This window comes from Xenopus laevis, chromosome 9_10S (assembly GCF_017654675.1).
Source record: "Xenopus laevis strain J_2021 chromosome 9_10S, Xenopus_laevis_v10.1, whole genome shotgun sequence".
NCBI lineage: Eukaryota > Metazoa > Chordata > Amphibia > Anura > Pipidae > Xenopus > Xenopus laevis.
In genome coordinates, this window is record NC_054388.1 from 107,428,359 (window position 1) to 107,451,416 (window position 23,058).

At 41.3% G+C, this 23,058-nt stretch overlaps 1 protein-coding gene across 1 annotated transcript in view; it reads left to right on the forward strand.

Moving 5' to 3' along the window:
• Nucleotides 1-3,891: 3,891 nt before the first annotated feature.
• ppl.S (periplakin S homeolog) overlaps nucleotides 3,892-23,058 on the forward strand; it is a 46,042-nt gene continuing 26,875 nt past the window's right edge. Inside the window, exon 1 of the mRNA XM_018239339.2 lies at nucleotides 3,892-4,194. Coding sequence (XP_018094828.1) covers nucleotides 4,133-4,194 — 62 coding nt within the window. The 5' untranslated portion in view covers nucleotides 3,892-4,132. The remainder of the gene's footprint in view (nucleotides 4,195-23,058) is intronic.

Consider the following 23,058-nt stretch of genomic DNA (forward strand, 5'->3'; position numbering starts at 1 on the left):
CAACATATACAGGAGAAGATGATATTTTGGAGCAACATATACAGGAGAAGATGATATTTTGGAGCCACATTTGCAGAAGGAGTTGATACTTTGAAGTGTCTTGTACAGGGAGAGTTAATATTTTGGAGACACATTTGCAGAAGTTGATATTTTGGAGCCACATTTGGAGGAGGAGTTGATATTTTGGAGCCACATGTTCAGGGCCAAGTTGAAGTAGTAGTGGTACAGAGACTAACCAAAATATTTAAAGTGACCTTAAATAAGATTTGGAGTAAAAGCAGATGTACTGTGATTTACAAGTCAGTCATGCCAGTCATGCCATATTTCTAACCGAACTGGGGGCCGCTATTGAATGTAGGAGTAAGGGATCTGAGTAAATGTGTGTCAGGTACTGATGGGAGCAGTTGTATGAATCATAGGGATTGAATTTTGTCAAGCTGTCTACAACATGGAGGCTACAGTGGGATGAGGCATTTGGGCCAACATCTGTTCCATGAGGAGCATGCTTACCCAGAACATTCTAGAATCCAAAGTGCAGAACAATGATCAGTGTTGGACTGGCCCACAGGGATACCAGGAAAACTCCCAGTGGGTCCATGTGTCAGTGGGCCCTCATGCTGCTAAACTTTTGTCCTATTTCATGTAGGGATGCACCAAATCCACTATTTTGGATTCGGCCGAACTCCCGAATCCTTTGAGAAAGATTCGGCCGCTTACCGAACCAAATCCGAATATGCATATGCAAATTAGGGGTGGGAAGGGGAAAACATTTTTTACTTCCTTGTTTTGTGACAAAAAGTCAGGTGCTTTCCCTCCCCACCCCTAATTTGCGTATGCAAATTCGGATTCGGTTCGGCCAGGCACAAGGATTCAGACAAATCTGAATCCTGCTGAAAAAGGCCGAATCCTGGCCGAATCCCGAACCGAATCCTGGATTCAGTGCATCCCTAATTTCATGGTCATTCCCTATTTCTATGAGAACAATAAGGCTAAATAGATGGAATATTTAATTATAGTATAAAGAAAACAGACTAGGAGAATAAAGGCTGAATGAGGAGATGAAGAATATTAGTATTGAGAGTGGGCCCCTGATCTAAGGTTTTTGGATGGGCCCCTGGTGTCCCAGTCTGACAGTGACAATAATACAATGTACATTTCTGACAGATCTCAATTGATGAGATTCTCTGCATAGGCCCATTGCCGTTATTACATTTCATATCTGTCTTATCTTTAGGTGATGGATCCCAGACACCACTTCAACATATTTTTCATTTTCTGGATCATAATCCTGCAGCCCTCCAGTTTACATTATGGATGAACCAAATCCAGAGTCTGAATTACAGTCGTTTTTGGCAGATTTAGACAAAATTTACTGAATTTGAGGGCAGGTTGGAAGGTGTGCAGGTGAGTTATACTCAGGGCCAGAACTAGGGGTAGCACCTAGGGTGCAACAGTGGGGGGCGCTAGTCTGCCTACCCCTAGTCTGGGCCTTAAATAAGAGAAATTGTGACATGGCGCGCTGTTATTCTTGTTTTATATTTTAAGGACATTACCAAATCTTACTTTTTTATCTGTTTATGAAATAATCTACACACAGGACATACATTGACCCTGGATGATTAATGATTATATTAATTTGAGATTGGATGACCCGTTATTACTTCAGGTTAGAACAGTTATGAACTGATACTGTTTTTTCTGGGGCCTGTTTGATCTTTGCAGGTAATAACTGGTCTGGGGACCTTATCTACAAAGCAAGAAGCTCACTGGGCACGAAATGGGCACAAACTGAGCACAAAGGACCATAGGGGTCATTCATTATACAAAAGCACCCCCATTAGTTTGCATTTAAGAAGTGCTTGTGTCATGGGTCTTGCACTGCATGTAGCAGTAATGGGTGTAAGATAGGTGTCCCCTAATTTGCACGTATGAATGATATGCCTGTTAGGGGGTGGGTTGGTGGTAGAAGTGGGGACTTACCTATAAATAGGGACAAATATCCGTAAGCTGATAAACCTGTTTACAAAATCCTATGAATCTGAATTTCTGGAATGGAAGTGGTCTAGCAGCTTCCTATCCCTAATCATGGGAGTGGGACCATTCAATTAGCACAATTTACTGTATATTAACAAGCTTTTCTAATCATTAATAGATGGTTTGATGAGCCTATCTGCATAATGAGATTTTTATTTCTGCATTTGGTGCCACGCCCTGCCCACACTGGCAATGGCACTGGCTTCTCAGATGTCTCATTAACCCACATTTATTGCACATTTAGTCCCAGAGGACAGACAATGCTGAGGCAGATGCTGACAAATGGGCTGCTTCGGGGGCTTCTGAAAGTAGCCGGTTAGAAACAAGCGGCCCTATGCAGTGTCGGACTGGGCCACTGGGATACCAGAAAAACTCCCGCTGGGCCCAGGTGTCAGTGAGACACTTGCTTCTTACCATTTAGCCTATTTCATGGTCATTCCCTATTTCTTTATTCGAGAAATGCTTAATAATGAAAGAATATAGTAAATAGTTATAAAAGACTATAAAAGACTAGGAGAATAAAAAGGTTGATTGAGGAGTAGAGGAATAATAGTTTGGAAAGTGGGCCCATGGTCTAAAGTTTTCTGTGGGGGTCACAGACTAAGGTTTTCTGATGGGGTCATGGTCTAAGGTTTTCTGGTGGGGTCATGGTCTAAAGTTTTCTGGTAGCCCCACAGTCCAAGGTTTTCTGGTAGTGTCACGGTCTAATGTTTTCTGTTAGGGTCATGGTCTAAGGTTTTCTGGTGGGGTCACGGGCTTAGGTTTACTGGTAGGGTCACGGTCTAAGGTTTTCTGGTGGGCCCACAATCTAAGGTTTCCTGGTAGACCCACGGTCTAAGGTTTCCTGGTAGCCCCACGGTCTAAGGTTTTCTGGTAGCCCCACGGCCTAAGGTTTGCTGGTGGGCCCCTGGCATCCCAGCCCAACACTGGCCCTATGTGACTTGCCAGAGCAGAGGCTGGAGGACTGTCACACAAGAGACTGGCTACTTGTCAACCACTCCACCAGTAACCAATCAATGGCTTGGCTTTTTCCTGTGCAGTAATTGCGACCTGCTGAGCAATTCTGGAGCAATTCTCACTTGAAAAATTATACCTTAATTGATACATTTCCACCAACAGAGCGAGTGTGCAGGTGGGGGATTAGGTGCAACAGTGGGCTGGGGATATTCCAGCAGGGTGCCAGGACAAGTAGTATTGTTGTACTACAATTCCCAGCATGCAGCTGCAGGACAGTAGTATGACCACCCATTATTAAACATAAATCTGGTCTGACAGGGTATGCTTCTATATATTATCTACATGTTATGATATATATGTGGCAGTCTGGGCAGCAACCCCCAACCCATGCAGACACCGTACTGGAGAAATGATCCCTATTTACAAATCAAGCTGCACAACAAGCCAGGCTGGTGTGAGAAGTTTAGGCATTTTTAGGATGTCAGATGCAGCCCCTCCTGTGCTTGTGGTATGCACCCCTCCCACCCCTCACTAGCCAGCCTGGAGCTGTCACTGGGTGCCACACCTGCTATTGCACTCCACTAGGAGTTAACCCCTTCCCTGCTGCACAGCTGGCTTTGAGCTAACACAGGATAGGGGTGTGAGATATAAATCCATTATCAGGCATATCCAGCTTCAGCCAAACCTAAAGTGTCATTGTCGTCCTTGTTTTCTGCACAGCACTGGAAACATTGCTCCTTCTCTGCTCACGTACAGAGACTGGCAGTGCAGTTATGTCTGTCCCTTTAAATCTGCCATAGGTACAGTCTGTGTGTACCTGCCCACCTGTCATGTGCTCCTCCCACGTCCCAGCCCCTCCAGGCCCTGCCCCTCTCCTACCTGTACAGCAAGATTTTCAGACAACATTGAGTAGCTTCTACTCCCAAACTCTGTTTCAGCACCTACAGGTGTCCCACGACAGCGCAGGACCTGGTGGCACCTTATAGTGGCTGGTGTCACCCTACAGCACCTGTACAGCACTCTATAGGACCTGATACCTGCAGACTCTCCAGAACATCAGATTCCAAGAAAACTACCCAAAACCCAGAAGAACCAACACTACCCACCCAGACAGCATTAACCCAGTAGCAGCGGCAGAACCATGAGTTCCTTGTTTAAGAAACGGAACAAATACAGTCCCAATTCTCAACCACCACCCAAAGCGTGAGTATCTCACTCTGGGGCATCTTACTGGCAATGCCCTTTCATTCTGACATAGCTTCATATACGTATACAGTAGATTGCAAGCTCTTGGACCACTCGTTAAATGCCCAAAGAAGGAGCAATGTGTTTATGAACTCTTATTGGAAGCTAGTTTTAACCTAAAACCCAGAAAGCTGCAGTGGTGTGCAGTAACTGGCTTTTACTTGGCATCTAAGCCTTTAATACACAGAGTAGGGTTAGGGTTGCCACCTGGCCGGTATTTTACTGGGTTGGCCAGTAAAAATGATGGTTGATCCCAATGTTATTAATAGGGAAAAAAGATAAATATATAGGGAAGGCCGGTATTTTTTTCCAGAAAAGGTGGCAACCCTAAGTAGGGTGCATGGGCGGCATACAGCCGGCAATCAGACCATGCCAACTTATGGCAGAAAGGCTACTGGGCTATATGTAAATATGGGAATTGTTTGTATGTACATTTTATGGAGTCATTTATTGGATTCCCAGCTACACGCCTTCTCTAAATACACTTCTGCCCTTCTACTGCACCGACACTAATTCACATTCATACACCCCAGAGCTCAGCCCGGCTGTATACACAAGGGTGCACATACAATGGAACACATTTACAGCTGTAAATGCAGTATCTGTATGTCTGTTCCTGTTCTCTGCACTGCTGGTTCTGACTCCAGCGTAGGAGACATTATAAATACCTTTTGTAGAGGGTGACTGTACTCTCTCTCTCTTGTGTATATAGGGGGTTGTTCTCCCACACTCAGCCTTTTGCCCTGTACATACTCATGAGACTGGGAATCCATAAGGACAATTATCCTATTATGATCTATAGGGAGTGTGTGAAAGGCTGATCCCATTGGCTGCTAAATGCTAAATGTAACCCTGTGCACTTGGGCATTTAATTCTAACATCTGTGTTAATGTTGTGATATCTCAAAAAATCTGCCTAGCGGGTCCTATCTTGTTCTTATGCCCATGGATCTGAGCTGCTTATACAGTAAAGTTATGAGGTTGTAGATTATTGAGAGCCATTTTTATTTTCCGCATACAGGTGGGTTATGTTATTTTAGTTCTCTTTAAACACAGCTGTATGGGGGACAAAAGCTAAATATAAAGTGCGGCAGGATATTGAAGCGGCCATACAATATGAGGTTATAGCTAATTGTTTGCACAGAACATTCCTTATCTTTATAAATGAAATTATACATGGACAGAAGCAGCTTTAATATTTATCTTGGTGCTCTAGATAGACAGCCATTGGAACAGCACCATCTGCTGGTTATAAATAGATGATGTCTCTGTCCCAAAACATTGATTGTAAGCTCTGTTGGTCAGCTGCTGACCTATACCATGGGCCGAACAGCTCTGCCGCACAATATACAAGTTACTAGTTTTCCAGTTACCCTGGGCCCCCCTTTTTAAATCAACCTCATTGCAGAAACATTTCGCTGCACTGCTGCACATCTCGTTTCTCCCGCCCCCAATGTGAAGAGAGTTTGATCCTGCAGAACTGACACTTGGGTGTGTTGCACACGCACTGTGATGTGGGAAAGGGACACTAGACAGCTGGGTGTGTACCTGTGATTTAAAGCTGAGCAGCTGCCTAAAATGAAGCTCATTTGTTTTCTCATTTTGTGTAGTCTAATATTTATATAATAGGGCCAAACTGTAAATTTGGAGGTTGGGGGGGGGGTCAGAACCAACTGTATCTGGCACATAGATCCTTATTTATTTGCACATTCCAAATTCCAAGGAATCTTTGTCTCAAGTTTCCTAAGAGATTAGAGTTTCATTGCTATTTCGTAGCCTGGCTCATTCTATTGTACTCAGCATCTTTGTTTGGAAGGGTCTTTGGTACTAAAATGATAATAGTGTTTTGGCTTGGGGGTCAGTGACCCCCCCAGCAACCAGGCTAAGAAAGAAGGCTAAATAAGAAGGCAAATAATAAAAAAAATGAAGACCAGTTGCTTAAAATATGCCATTCTATAGCACATGGGGGACCTTATTTGTCAAAATCCGAGTATTTTATTTAAAAAAGTCTGACCAAACTAGAATCCACGATTTGACTTTATTTATTATTAAAAAAAGCACTATTTAATCAGATCGGGGAAAAACTAGATAAAATCGAGCGAAAATCGAAATCGTATGATTTTTTGGATTTATTTCCCCAATTGCTATATTTTTTATAGTCAGATTTTCGGTATAACAGGATAAGGACCTCTCCCATTGACTTATATGCAACCTCGGCAGCTCCGAGATGCCGGAGTTTCGGTATTCTAATTTTTTGCAGCATTGGGCTTAATAATTTAAGGTTTTTTATAGTAATGAAAACTAGAATTTTTTGAGTTGGGCATTTGGAGTTTAATAAATAACCCCCTAAATGTTACATTGAAAGGGGACCACCCTTTAACATCATTATAAATCATAATTTGCTGTGTTCTTCTGGGCTTTGTTTAGGGACATGGCAGGAACATGGCTTTGGAATCATATTTCTGTATTTATAGGCTCTAGCCTGGCTCTATCTATGTGGGTGGCAAGAACATTCTTGTAAGTGGAGGCTCTGCGTTGATTGCAGACTTTCCCCTGACTGTGAACAAATCCCCCTGTGTCCCTGCCCCACGGGCATCAGATCAGAGGCTCACGTGAGGGGCTGTTTACTGATGTCCCAAACTACTTTTCCGCCTATAATCTGCACGGTGATGGATGCATTTATACTCGGGTGGTATGGAAAGGGATTAATATAAATCTTTATAAACCTGCAGAACTCCGTAAAATCAGATCTGAGGCCTATTTCCCCCCATACAAACCTTAGCAAGTCAATTCTAGGGAAATATTTGTGTATCTGAATAGTTCCTAAACTACAGGGCTGTCACTTTTTCAGGATTTTATCATGTTTCACTAATTACCCTGAAACAAGATTGGAGAATAATTTATTCACTTGCTGCAGGGGTGTAACTATATATTACTGGGCCCCAGGCCCGGACTGGCAATCTGTGGGTTCTGGCAAATGCCAGAGGGGCTGCTGTATGGTTCCATAGAAAGTTACCATATAGTGGGCTGGTAGGAGGCTGTGTGGGCTGGTAGGGGGCTGTTTGGGCCTCTGTGTACTTGGAATGGCAGGGCCTATTTTGACTCCCAGTCCAGGCCTGCTGGGCCCCACAGCAAATCATTTTTCAGACCCCTAGCAGGGTCTGCTTCCTTTATAGTTACACCCCTAACTAGTGATGGGCGAATTTGCGCCGCTTCGATTCGAAAAAAAAATTCGCGAAACGGCGCCGGCGTCTCGTTTTTGACGCCGGCGCCCGTTTTCCCGAAACCAATTTTTTTTTATACGCCAGCGAATTTTTGCCGCGAATTTTCGCGAATTTATATACTGGCGGCGAATCGAGCAAATTCGCCGCAAATTCACGCCTGGCGAATAAATTCGCCCATCACTACCCCTAACTTGCTGGGATTGGGAAGCTAACACAGTTTCTTACATCCATTATGGTCTGCACTTAGTGGCATTGCCCTGAAGTTCTCATTGACAGCTGCCCAAACTTACACGTAGCACTACAGCTACTGCATAAAATTGGCTGGACAATGGATAATTTAGTCTGGGCATATTGAAGTAAGAAACAGGGTCGGACTGGGCAGACGGGATACCGGGAAAAAACCTGGTGGGCCCCGGTATACCTGTGGCTGGCCAGCTGTTTGCACTGCGGTGCAGCTTTTTTCCCCGCACATGCAGTGTTTTTTTGAGCATGGTGTAGTTTTTCACACATGTGCGTGCTGGGAGTTTAGAGGTCATGGGGGCCTGGGGACTGCCAGGAGAGCCCTTTATTTTGCAACCCAAGTGGGCCCCCAAGGCTCCAGTCCGACCCAGGTAAGAACATACAGAGCTCGACTGAGGCCCAGCAAAAAACATGGACCCCAGACCCCCCTCTAAAGTATTTTGCCTCCTTCTTTATTCTCCTAGCCTCTTCTCTTTACATACTCTCGTATCCTTCAAATTCTCCAAATCTCCTCTTTGTTCTCATATAAAAATGGTCATGGTATCGGTTTACACGTTCAAGGGTTGTATAGGAAGGAGGAACTAGGTCCTCCTGGAGTTTTCTTGGAATCTTGATGGGCCAGTCCACATTGGGAATATACGAAGTCTAATTTAGAGACTTGCCTTTTATCTTTAAAAGCATTAAACATGGCAACGAGTCTCATATATTGTGTTATCTAGTTGAGAATCCAGAATGCCATCAACAGGACCATGAGGTCCATTCCAGGACTGGTAATCTGTAAATGCCTGCTGCAAGATGTTATAGACAGCCACTATTTGGACCGCACTGGGGTTGTTTGGGCCTCAGTGAACCTGACATGCCAGGGCCTATTCTGAATCTCAGATCTCCAAACTCACCCTTTAATTGTTCACATGATGGATTGTACGTATGTATGTGAGTCTTCACACTTCTCCAAATCACTGTACTTTATCACTTGAGTTTTGCCAGACCTATGCCCCAGCTTTATGCCCAGTCCTGAGACATGTTGATTATTTATCTAAAGCATTGTTGGCCACATTCCTCCTAGTGGCTCAGTTCCCAATGAGAACGCCTCCCTTCCCTGTCCTAGAAAAATGATCTTTTGTCTGGGAAACAATGGCCAGTGTGCCAGAGCGAGCCACAAGTTTGTTTTTACAACTAGAACGGGATTGCAGAATAACGATTTGGTAGGGCGAGGATGTGACAGTTGTTATGAAGGGAACAGATTTCGGATGAAGAGGAAGAACAAGATTGGTGTTCTGGTTAGTCTGCCTCTCTTTGCCTTAAGGAAACTGCTTATAACTTTCTTTTTTTGTGTTGGTTTTAGTGTTGGTCTGAGATTAATTGCATGGCACGGTCTGTTAAAGCCTATCACGTTGGGTTATTGTAGCCTGCTGTGCATCAAAATATATATTCCAAAATAATAGCCTTGCTCTTATTCTTGTTCTTTGGATTGAATTTGAACTTAACCTAGCTTCTGTAGGTTTGTGATTGTGCAATACATGGCTATTGAGAGGGGAACACCGACTTTAGTGTTGTTGTGTCACTTCAAAGCATTAATGTAGCTATAAATGTTCCATCATTGGCCATTAACTTGTCTACTCCAAAGTGTATGGGACGATAGCCTGCTTATTGAAAATCCGATTGGGTGAGGATCCCATTGGGCCATTGGTTTGAAAAAATTCCACTGGGTGAGGATCCCATTGGGCCATTGGTTTGAAAAAATTCCACTGGGTGAGGATCCCATTGGGCCATTGGTTTGAAAAAATTCCACTGGGTGAGGATCTCATTGGGCCATTGATACAGTCCTCTCATAATGGCTAAGCATAGATCCAACCATGAACCTTAAGACCAAGCCTTTTGGATCAGCTCGATTTGGACCACCAGTTAGGTAACTTAATTAGACAAAGGTAGTCACCCAGTTGGTGACCTCACCAAGGGATCATATCTGTCAATCTGAGGCCAGAATTAGACTGTTACCATGTAACTTCATTGCATTACTGAAAACAAAAAGATAAATAATGCAGAGTAGTGGGACATACTCAGAAGAGTGGTCCAATCATTGTTTGGGAATAGTGCTTGCTAGCTTTGATCTGCTGGCCACCAGCTTTAGGTGTTGTGATAGATCATGTTCTAAATTTGGGCAGCCCCTTCTGCATGATATAGGACATCCGTGAATGGTTAAAACTGGTTTAATGATTGAGAACATTTTTCAAGTTAATTGTCTAATGTCTTTTTAAAGTTCTCAAGGGACTTCCATCAAGTTAGGTAAATGATACCCTAGCTAGACAAGATTAAAAGGACAATGAACTTGGAAAATATTGCCCACTAAAGGTCCCCGCTTCTGTTTTGCAGTTCATGGTCAAGTCATATATTGAGGGGATGATTATAAGCTGAATGGCAACTGGTGCATGTTTCAGATGCTGGAATAAGCTCTTGGGCATGGCTTAGGTTGGCCAACATCACTGGTAATATAGGATCAATCTTGCTGTATTGTTTGTGTAGGATCATCAGTCATTCCTGTGCACTTCCATGTTCCTATTTTTTTCCTAAGCTTAAGAACATGAGAGCAGCCTCTTTCTTTCTCCTGACAACTTCCTTGACTACTTGGTGGTCAGACTGGTGGGAAACTGACCAGCAGGTGGCGCTGTTGGAACAAAATTCATTCATATTAACAGTACATGTATCCCTTAATATCTTGAAATTAAAAAAAAATGAATGTAAATTGCAAAAGTGCTAAGAATAGCCCCCTCATCCATTTTATTTATTTCAAAGGTTTACTTATCCTTTAATGAGACCCTGGCAGTTGGACACCAGATAAAATACTACAAATATGAATTAAAAGTCTATTTAAAGTAGTGGACATTCTGTCTGTTTCTTGTTGTTCCACAACAATAATTGGGCAAGGCCCGATCAGGAATGAATATAAATATTCAGTTTTGCATAAGTGCTACAGTTTCGGATCAGATCTTTGCAGAGAGGTTTGCATAATATTTTAACCATTGAACCACATAAGTGTCTTCCTTTTGTCTCGCACAATGGGAGACACACCTATTCCTAACCACATTGTGGTGACAACTATGACTGGGCTATTCGTGTCTTTTCATTTTAAATTCCATTTCGATTGATTACTCACCTCATACAATAATTATGTTTGTTTGTTTGTAACCATGCAGCTAATAGATGTGGTACAGTCCTGAGTAATGGGAATGGCTTCATATGGAGAGTGTTGTCTGGAGTGTTGATTATGAATATATATGGAGTAACATCCCCCTACTGTAAATGATAAGGATATTAGAAGTCACTGAGGGGTTGTTCTGTGACCATATAAAGGCACAAGGCTGCAGGCTGAGTTATACAGGGAACTCTGAGTATCACTCATGTATTATAAGGGATAATGTACCCCCTACTGTAAATGATAAGGATATTAGAAGTCACTGAGGGGTTCTGTGACCATATAAAGGTACAAGGCTGCATGCTGAGTTATACAGGGAACTCTGAGTATTACTTGTGTATTATAAGGGATAATGTGCCCCCTACTGTATATGATAAGGATATTAGAAGTCACTGAGGGGTTCTGTGACCATATAAAGGCACAAGGCTGCAGGCTGAGTTATACAGGGAACTCTGAGTATCACTCATGTATTATAAGGGATAATGTACCCCCTACTGTAAATGATAAGGATATAAGAAGTCACTGAGGGGTTGTTCTGTGACCATATAAAGGCACAAGGCTACAGGCTGAGTTATACAGGAAACTCTGAGTATCACTCATGTATTATAAGGGATAATGTACCCCCTACTGTAAATGATAAGGATATTAGAAGTCACTGAGGGGTTGTTCTGTGACCATATAAAGGCACAAGGCTGCAGGCTGAGTTATACAGGAAACTCTGAGTATCACTCATGTATTATATGGGATAATGTACCCCCTACTGTAAATGATAAGGATATTAGAAGTCACTGAGGGGTTCTGTGACCATATAAAGGTACAAGGCTGCATGCTGAGTTATACAGGGAACTCTGAGTATTACTTGTGTATTATAAGGGATAATGTGCCCCCTACTGTATATGATAAGGATATTAGAAGTCACTGAGGGGTTCTGTGACCATATAAAGGCACAAGGCTGCAGGCTGAGTTATACAGGGAACTCTGAGTATCACTCATGTATTATAAGGGATAATGTACCCCCTACTGTAAATGATAAGGATATTAGAAGTCACTGAGGGGTTCTGTGACCATATAAAGGTACAAGGCTGCATGCTGAGTTATACAGGGAACTCTGAGTATTACTTGTGTATTATAAGGGATAATGTGCCCCCTACTGTATATGATAAGGATATTAGAAGTCACTGAGGGGTTCTGTGACCATATAAAGGCACAAGGCTGCAGGCTGAGTTATACAGGGAACTCTGAGTATCACTCATGTATTATAAGGGATAATGTACCCCCTACTGTAAATGATAAGGATATTAGAAGTCACTGAGGGGTTCTGTGACCATATAAAGACACAAGGCTGTAAGACCATTGCATCTGTTCAGCCCCCACAGTGGAACCATGTGTCTAACAGAACCACTATCCTGTATTTAGCCAAATCTTTCTTGGAGAATTCTTTGCATTGTCCGGTGAAATAATAAAATATATTTTAATCTAATTTTGACAAGGTGAGATTTGCATGAAAAAAGATGTTGCAACAGTGCAGGTGGGGGACACTAACTGTGCCTACAGGTGAGCTAGTTTGTCTCTATATGAACCTTTTAGAGGCAATAGCCTTTTGCAAACATTCTAAAGAAGTAGGTTAATACTTTACTCTCTGTTTTAGGCAAAACAAAAATGACAGCCATAGCCCCTTCTATGAGTTAATGCCCCAACAGGCACGAAACGCGTTAGGTTTTTATGTCCTAATAAAAATGTTAGTTAAATTAGTTAAAAAATTAATTTTTTAACTAATTGCTTCTTTACTATTGGAGGTCCTCACATCTTTTTTGAAATGCTGTTCTGGACTTGCACCCTGGGACTGGGGTGAACTGTGAGTAAATCCTCTCAGATTAATTTAATATCAGATTTAGAATTTTTTACTTATTAGTTATTTTTGAGTAGTACCGTATATACTTTTCTATGTGGCATTGGCACAAACTTTGCCATTATATACAATGTTCATTACTCTCACTACTTTGTCTTTCCTGCATAAAAGGGAACAGATACGAAGATATAATCAGTGCACAGATACAATAGACAAGAGAAGAAATGCTAAGGTCCCCTCTTGCCTGGCTACCTGGTTGATCCTTAGGGTAAGGGCACACCTTGCGATTCGGAGAGATTTAGTCGCCTGGCGGCTAATTGCCTCTTCTTTGGGGTGACTAATCTACCAGAACGGCTTCACGGTGTCTTCCCCCCCCCCCCCGTGTCTTCAGCGGCGCTTTGTATTCCGAAGTCGCCGAAGTTTCCTCTTGAGGCAACTTCGGAAAATGAAGCACCGCGTGTGCCATGCCGCAGGCGTTTATTCTTTATAGCCGACAGAAGACACGGGGAAGCCGTTCTCAGAGATTAGTCGCTCCAAAGAAGAGCCGAATAGTCGCCAGGCGACTAAATCTCCCCGAATCGCCAGGTGTGCCCTTTCCCTTACTGTATCTAAGAGTGGGGTTGGGAAGAGGTCAGACCACTGATAATATCTATTACCGTTGATCATATGACCCAAGAGTCACACCGAGGCCCTCCCCAAGGCGAACTTGTTTTACTCAAGAAAATCCCGTTTGTGTGGTTTATACATGTAGTTTATACATGGTTACCCAAATGTATTGATCTATGAGCATAAGGTAGCATTAAAGGAAAGGTTAAAACTAAGCTTTATCAGAAAGGTCCACCTAAATATACGAGTAAACCCTCAAAGTAATGCTGCTCTGAGTCCTCTGTCAAAAGAAACACCGCATTTCTTTCCTTCTATTGTGTACTCATGGGCTTCTGTATCAGACTTCCTGTTTTCAGCATAAACCTCCAGGGCTAGGGCTTGAGCATGCTCAGTTTGCTCCTCTCTTCTCTGCTGTAATCTGAGCCCAGAGCTATATGTGAGCAGGGAGAGACTCAGGCAGGAAGTGATGTCACACCAAGCTAACATGGCAGCTGCTATCCTAAACAAACAGCGAGCTTCTATAGCTGTTTACTCAGGTATGGTAAAGCATTCTACAGAATAAATATAGTGTTATAGCTTGTACTATTGCAGCTAATCTATTGGCAATAAAATGCCTCCGTAGCTTTCCTTCTCCTTTAAGGGAATAGCTTTTTCCCCAATATACAGTATAATTGCGCCACCACACATTGGATAGCAAAGTAGCCATACCCTGTAAATCTATGCCCAGATGCATTAAAACTGTTTGGCAGTATTCCTTTATGGCTACAACTAGACAAAGAGTGTCAGATGAAAAGTGATGGGAAAATGTATTCACCAGGCATGGATTCATGTAGAATTTGCTAGATAAAAAAATTGTCACTCGTCAAAATTATTCGGACTCCCACTGACTGAATGAATTTATATATGAAAAATAGTCGTGGGTGCAAAAATTGTCACGCGCATAAAAATTATCGCGCGTCAATTATTTGGACGCCCAGTGACTGTAACGCATGTCGCGCGTATAAAGATTGTTGCTCGTGACAAAATTGTCGTGCGTCAGAATAATTTTGAAGCCCATTTCGTCTTCGATGCATTTCTTGAATTTTTCGCTGTTTTTCGAATTTTATCGAATTTTTGCAGATTTGCCCATCACTACAGATGAGACACAACAGGCTTTCTGTTTCCCAGCCACCGAGGGTTGGTCTGTGTATAACCATAGACTAAGCCGATAGATGGCAACACTTAACCTGGCCTGGACTGGCAATCTATAGATTCTGGCAAATGCCAAAGGGGCTGCTGTAAAATGCCATAGGCCAGTGGTAGCCAACCAGTAGCTTGTGAGCAACATGTTGTTCATTAGTGATGGGCGAATCTGTGCTGTTTTGATTTGCCAAAAAAATTGCGAAGTCAATGGGCGTCAAATTAATTTTGATGCGCAACTATTTTGTCCAAATTCAATAAAGTCAATGGGCATTCCAATCATTTTGATGCGCGACAATAGGGGCACCTCCGGGAACGTCTTCATGCTTGTGTTGCTCCCCAACTCTTTTTACATCTCATGGCTCATGGGTAAAAAAGGTTGGGAATCCCTGTAATAGACAGTGACTGTTTAATGTTCCTTTGTTTGGGCTGCTTGGGCCTTTTTGTACCTGAAATTCCAGATCTATGTTGTTGAATCGCAGTCTGGACCTGAACCAATGCCATATGTGGAAAGATCCGATCATTTGGCATAAGTCATAGGCCAAATCAGGCTGATCTAGTCAAGGTGACCTTGGACAATGACCTGTTCAGATAAAGGATCTGGAAAGAGGTTGCCCACGGTGCCATTACCATGGTATGTATTGACTAGAGATGCATCGAATGCAGGATTGTGCCTTGCTGAACTGAATCCGAATCCTAATCTGCATATGCAAATTAGGGGCGGGGAGGGAAATCATGTGACTTTTCGTCACAAAACAAGGAAGTACATTTTTTCCACTTTTTCCCTTTCCTGACCCTAATTTGCATATGCAAATTAGGATTCGGATTCCTCCGAATTCCATATAGTGGATCTAGTCCCTAGTATTTAAAGGATAAAGTAAACCTTTAAAAACCTTTAAAACATGTGCATGTGCTCTGATGTTCTTCTGCTTAGGAAAACAATTAGAAACCTTTCTCAAACATTTCCTAAGCAGAAGAACATCAGAGCAGCCTCTTTCTTTCTCCTGACAACTTCCTTGACTACTTGGTGGTCAGACTGGTGGGAAACTGACCAGCAGGTGGTGCTGTTGTAACACAATTCATTCATATTAACAGTACACGTATCCCTTAAAGGATAATTAAACCTTTAAAATAAGTGAATGTAAAATTGATGAGGGGGCTATTCTAAGCACTTTTGTAATGTACATTCATTATTTATTTTGTTTTTATTCCATGATATTAAGGGATACATGTGCTGTTAATATGAATGAATTTAGTGACAACAGCTCCACCTGCTGGTCAGTTTCCCACCAGTCTGACCACCAAGTAGTCAAGGAAATTGTCAGGAGAAAGAAAGAGGCTGCTCTGATGTTCTTCTGCTTAGGAAAGATTTGAGAAAGGTTTCTAATTTTATTCCTAAGCAGAAGAACATCAGAGCAGCCTCTTTCTTTCTCCTGACAACTTCCTTGACTACTTGGTGGTCAGACTGGTGGGAAACTGACCAGCAGGTGGCGCTGTTGTAACAAAATTCATTCATATTAACAGTACATGTATCCTTTAATATTGTGGAATAAAAAGGAAATAAATAATGAATATAAATGACAAAAGTGCTAAGAATAGCCCCCTCATCAATTTTACATTCACTTATTTTAAAGGTTTACTTATCCTTTAATATCTTGGAATTAAAGAAAAATAAATAATGAATGTAAATTACAAACGTGCTGAGAAAAACCCCCTCATCAATTTTACATTCACTTATTTTATAGGTTTACTTATCCTTTAACAGACGGTCTTTCACTTAACTTTTAGTATGTTAGAGAATGGCTAATTCTTCCAATTCAACTTTTCAGTTGGTCTTCATTATTTATCTTCTTTAGTTTTGAATTATTTGCCTTCTCCTTCTGACTCTTTCCAGCATTCAAATGGGGGGGTCAATGACTCTATCTAAAAAACAAATGCTCTGTAAGGCTACAAATGTATTGTTATTGCTTCTTTTTATTACTCATCTTTCTGTTGAGGCCCCTCCTATTCATATTTCAGCCTCTCATTCAAATCAAAGCATGGTTGCTAGGGTAATTTGTACCATGGCAACCAGATTGCTGAAATTGCAAAACCACAAATAATACAAAATGAAAACCAATTCCAAATTATCTCAGAATATCAGTCTCTACACCATACTAAAAGTTAATTTAAAGGCGAACCACCCCTTTAAATACAACATAGAGGAGTGATCTCCTTCTTCTCTTTATCAGGTCTATAGGCACAGAAATGAGGTGATAGAGACCCAGCAAGTATAAAAATAACTTGGAATGTAGAGATTGAGAGCAGTAACGTTCTCAGGAGACTCTCAACCGTTGCATTCCAAGTTATATTTATCATTACTATGTTCTCTCTTGATGAAGAGAAGGTGATCATTCCAGTAACCCAACTGGATGTGATCCAGTGTGAGTTGAGCGGCCTCCAGAGCAATTAATATCGTATCAAAGACATTCTTCGGTTCCATAATATCCCAAGGGGGCGAATGTAATATCAGCTGTAACATTTTCTGCCAACCAGCAGGCATCCTATAAACGAGTTTGCCGTTTGAAAGGAAACAAATGTATTGGTTGCCATGGGTTACTAGACCTGGAGACAATTTTTGTTCTTTTCAAAGTTGCAGCACCCGCACCTTGGGTGGGGCTCACAATAACACAGGGAGTGCCATGATAAAAATAGTGACACGTGGATGGTCTTTTTTAGGTGGAAGAGATTATTTTACCTGCAGAATTCTACATTAATATCCTCAAAAAGCCAAATGAAACAGTAGGGTGTTATCATCAATATACCCAACGTCTCTGTTGCTTGTGCTTGGGAGCCCCAGGGGCAGGTCCGGCTCTGGTCACTACAATAATGCGACACTGCATTGCTGACCCAAAAAGGAGAGCTACTATTGCCCTCCCTGGTTTGTCTTTGAGTAGTTTTATCATGAGTTATTTCATGTAAGAAATATTTCCTGACATTGCTTTGGAAGCTGCTACCCTAAGGGGACAACGTGTTCCTCTCTATCCGTCACTCCCCCCTCCAGATTACACAGAATAGATATGAGGGTTCTTGCCTCAGCATGCACCATGAAGTATTAGCACCTTCCAGATCTGTATCTGATGGGGCCTTATTCATACATTGAGCTGAACCATGAACGTTGCAATAGTGAAACTACCATGTGCATGTAACAATATATATTTATATCTGACAAGGACCAATCTATGATTATATCTGACAAGGATCATGTACGTTGCAATAGCGACTCTACCATGTATATGTGACAATCTATGATAATATCTGACAGGCACCACGTATGTTGCAATAGTGAAACTACCATGTTCATGTAACAATCTGTACTTATATCTGACAAGGATCATGTATGTTGCAATAGCGACACTACCATGTATATGTAACAATCTATGATTATATCTGACAGGCACCATGTATGTTGCAATAGTTTAAACTACCATGTGCATGTAACAATCTGTAATTATATCTGACAAGGACCATGAACGTTGCAATAGTGAAACTACCATGTGTATATAATCTATGATTATAGCTGACAGGCACCATGTATGTTGCAATAGTGAAACAACCATGTGCATGTAACAATCTGTTATTTTATCTGACAAGGACCATGTACATTGCAATAGTGAAACTATCATGTGCATGTAACACTCTATGATTATATCTTATATGTTGCAATAATGAAACTACCATGTGCATGTAACACTCTATGATTATATAATGTATGTTGCAATAGTGAAACTACCATGTGCATGTAACACTCTATGATTATATAATGTATGTTGCAATAGTGAAACTACCATGTGCATGTAACACTCTATGATTATATAATGTATGTTGCAATAGTGAAACTACCATGTGCATGTAACAATCTGTAATTATATCTGACAAGGACCCTGTACGTTGCAATAGTGAAACTACCATGTGCATGTAACACTCTATGATTATATAATGTATGTTGCAATAGTGAAACTACCATGTGCATGTAACACTCTATGATTATATAATGTATGTTGCAATAGTGAAACTACCATGTGCATGTAACAATCTGTAATTATATCTGACAAGGACCCTGTACGTTGCAATAGTGAAACTACCATGTGCATGTACCAGTCTATATATCTGACAAGGACCATGTATGTTGCAATAGTGAACTGCCATGTGCATGTAACAATCTGTGATTAAATCTACAAGGACCATGTATGTTGCAATAGTGAAACTACCATGTGCATGTAACAATCTATGATTATGTCAGATAGGAACCATGTATATTCCATTTATAACAATACAATGTGCATTTAACAATCTGTGACTATTTTCCACCGACTATAAATGCTGTGTTCAGTGAAGATACCATATGATATTCTCAGGGACTATGTTGTGTTAGTGCAATTAGCACATGCGTATAACAACCTATGGTTATATCTGGCAGGGATTGTGCATGTTGCATTAGTGAAGCTACTATGTGCATGTAACAATTTATGATTATATCAGGCAATGAATGTTAGCTCCGTGGATCCATGCTCTTTGCTCATATCCGTATGTGTTTGCAAGCAGCAGTAGCTCTGTATTCTCTGAAAAGCCCTTCCCTCAAACATAACAGGAACAATTTCTGCAGTACTTGGGTATTAGGTTCAATTCCAGCCACGGCTCAGAGTTCCAATGTTCTTTTTGTTGGTTTATTTGGTTTCCTTCCTTTCTTTGGGTCCTTATAGAAACTGCTTTTACTTTATATGAATGTGATAGGGAGCTTAGCTTGTGCATGATCTGACCTACACTCCCTGCTGTGACTGCTTCCCAGCCCCGTGCCAAACATACTCCAAACGTATTTATACTGCCCATTGTTACCTGTGAGTAACAATGGATCTCAGTTTCCTTGATGTGATAACGTGTTTAGAGAAGCTTTGTATGGTTATCCTGTCCCTCGTGGCACCATACAATGCTGCTGTAGGAATACATCTGCTATAAGATATATTGGATCTAACTGTCAATGAATATCTGACACCCAACTGCTGCATGAAGAGAGAATGAAGAGAAACAGATGCTGAGAGAGGAATAGTGAAGATAAACTTGATTATTTCAGAAACAATGCAGAAGTTTTTATTGATTATATTTACAAAGTCTCTCATTTCAGTATTATGAAGCTTATATTAAATTTTCATTTTCGCTATTTTGATAGCTGTTTAAATTCTAGGCAGGAAACTGCAGGAAAAAGAAGTTGATTTTAAAAACCCTATAAGATAAACTAAAAATCAAGCCCAACTGCAACATAATGGGAAAGCTATTTCCACCTGCAGGTATTCATACACAGATAATGACTGGAGGGAAGAGCAGGGAGTAGTTGTTTGGGTGTTAAATAAAAGACTGCGTGGGAGTTTGCACAGGGTTTGGGAAAAAATTAATTTCATTAATTCTTGCATGACCATTCCATTGCCGACTACTTAAAGAACAAGCCAATCCGGCATGCAGGCTCTGTAGTATGGATGTGGAAAAGCATAATTGCCCTGCACAATAAAATGTGCTTTGCTGCTGTGTTCATGTACAAGAGTATGTATGAAAGGCCATTACTCCTTTATTCCTGGTATTGTCCTGTACTAAAGCTCAATTCTGCAGGAACAGCCCCCTAAGTTTGCTCATAGTCAAACCTATGGCAGCATAGGTATTCCTCTGTACTAAGCACAATTCAGCAGGAACAGTCCCCTAAATTTGCTCATAGTCTGTACAGAGAGATCCCATAAAACTATGGCAGCATAGGTATTCCCCTGTACTAAGCACAATTCAGCAGGAACAGCCCCCTGCGTTTGCGCATAGTCTGTACAGAGAGATCCCATAAAACTATGGCAGCATAGGTATTCCCATGTACTAAGCACAATTCAGCAGGAACAGCCCCCTGCGTTTGCGCATAGTCTGTACAGAGAGATCCCATAAAACTATGACAGCATAGGTATTCCCCTGTACTAAGCTCAATTCTGCAGGAACAACCCCCTAATTTTGCTCATAGTCTGTACAAAGAGATCCCATAAAACTATGGCAGCATAGGTATTCCCCTGTACTAAGCACAATTCTGCAGGAGCAGTCCCCTACGTTTGATCATTGTAAAATGTAAAAGGTACAGTGACCATTTCAGTTTGGATGCAGGTTACTAAGCATTAGGGGCAATTGGCTTCTCTTGAGAAGAGTGAGTTCCTTGCTATCTGCTTGTTTATTAGTGTCTGAAAACCAGTCTGACAAGTTTAAAACTACAGAGGGCCAACCCAAGGTTTGCTGATGATACATTAGTTAGTCTAATTTAGATGTATAATGACATATCAGCCATTGTCAGTGTCTAAAAAAGAAGGGAGGGCAAATGTAAAAGTCACATTTTATAGGGAATTATCTAATCTAAAAAAGCTCAGTGACCTAGGATGAGTTATACAGGGAACTCTGAGTATGAATGATGTATTATAAGGGATAATGTACCCCCTACTGTAAATGATAAGGATATTAGAAGTCACTGAGGGGTTGTTCTGTGACCATATAAAGGCACAAGGCTGCAGGCTGAGTTATACAGGGAACTCTGAGTATCACTTATGTATTATAAGGGATAATGTACCCCCTACTGTAAATGATAAGGATATTAGAAGTCACTGAGGGGTTGTTCTGTGACCATATAAAGGCACAAGGCTGCAGGCTGAGTTATACAGGGAACTCTGAGTATCACTCATGTATTATAAGGGATAATGTACCCCCTACTGTAAATGATATAGTGAATAAAGTACCCCCTCTTGTAAAATATAAGGATATTATAAGTTAACGAGGAGTTTCATGACCATATAAAAACACGAGGCCGGAGGCCGAGTGTTTTTATACAGGTCATGGAACTCCGAGGTAACTTCTAATATCCTCATATTTTGCAACTGGGGGTACTTTATTTATTATAATACACAAATTTTAATGAGTCATGTGACAGAAATGACATCAGAACTCACCGTTTATAACTGATGACATCAGAACTCACCGTTTATAAGGATATAATTTACAGGATATTCATGGCTTTTGTGTATTATAAGGATATTAGAAGTCACTGAGGGGTTGTTCTGTGACCATATAAAGACACAAGGCTGCAGGCTGAGTTACACAGGGAACTCTGAGTATCACTCATGTATTATAAGGGATAATGTACCCCCTACTGTAAATGATAAGGATATTAGAAGTCACTGAGGGGTCGTTCTGTGACCATATAAAGGCACAAGGCTGCAGGCTGAGTTATACAGGGAACTCTGAGTATCACTCATGTATTATAAGGGATAACACCATGTAATCTGACTGGGGAAATTTCAATCATTCATCCATGATTGGCTGCAGTTAAGCAACATGCCACCTGATTGGAGATTCTGATTGAGTGTTTATCATCATACTTCCCATTGGCTGAACAGCTTGTCAGACACTGTGGCTCACCAGGGAACCTGTGGGGCCCATTCTTACAATAGTGAAGAATAGATGATGATAAATAGTGTAGGTGTTGTATCAGCTTAGGCTTGTCAATGAACTGGGCTCCGCTATATGTACAAAGTAGGTGGAAAGTAATCACTTACTCAGTAGGCTCTGACACTCAATGCAGTACAGTTAAATGATTGAAACACATTTATTGTAAAAGGTCTCTTGGGCTTTCCATACACTGTGGTTTATCTAAAGAGAATGTGCACAGGTTCCTCCCTTTATCCCTTTATCTCTCTCTCTCTCTCTCTCTCTCTCTCTCTCTCTCTCTCTCTCTCTCTCTCTCTCTCGCCAAGTGCAGACTGTTCCTTCTGCTGGGAATAAGGGTGCGGCACTATAATAAGTGCAGTTTGTATTGGGGATTCACTGCAATCCAAATTATAAATACTGATGATGATGATGATGGGGGCAGGATTCTAGAGGTGTGTGTGGGGGTCAGGGGGAGAATGATTTATTTATGATCTAGTAATTGCTGAGAGGTGACGTTATGGTGCAGCACAAATATTTGAAATTATTTCTCTTCACTGCAAGCGGGCTGCAACCTGCACTGGATTAAAGGAACAGTAACATCAATAAATGAAAGTGTTTTAAAGTGATACAAATATAAGGCAGTGTTGCCCGACACTGGTAAAATTGCTGTGTTTGCTATAAGCAAGTGCCCACCCTTGGCATGAAACGCATCAGGCGTAATTATGTCCTAAATAAAGATTTTCAACTTTTTATACATCATCTGGGCTCCTCTGTTTCAAGTAACAGTAAGTCTCTCCCAACTTTTGCTTTTGTTTGCTTCAGAAACACTACTATCATTTATATAAACAAGCTGCTGTGTAGCCATGGGGGCAGCCATTCAAACACAGGATACACAGTAGATAACAGATAAGTACTACTATAGTTTATATAAACAAGCTGCTGTGTAGCCATGGGGGCAGCCATTCAAGCACAGGATACACAGTAGATAACAGATAAGTACTACTATAGTTTATATAAACAAGCTGCTGTGTAGCCATGGGGGCAGCCATTCAAGCACAG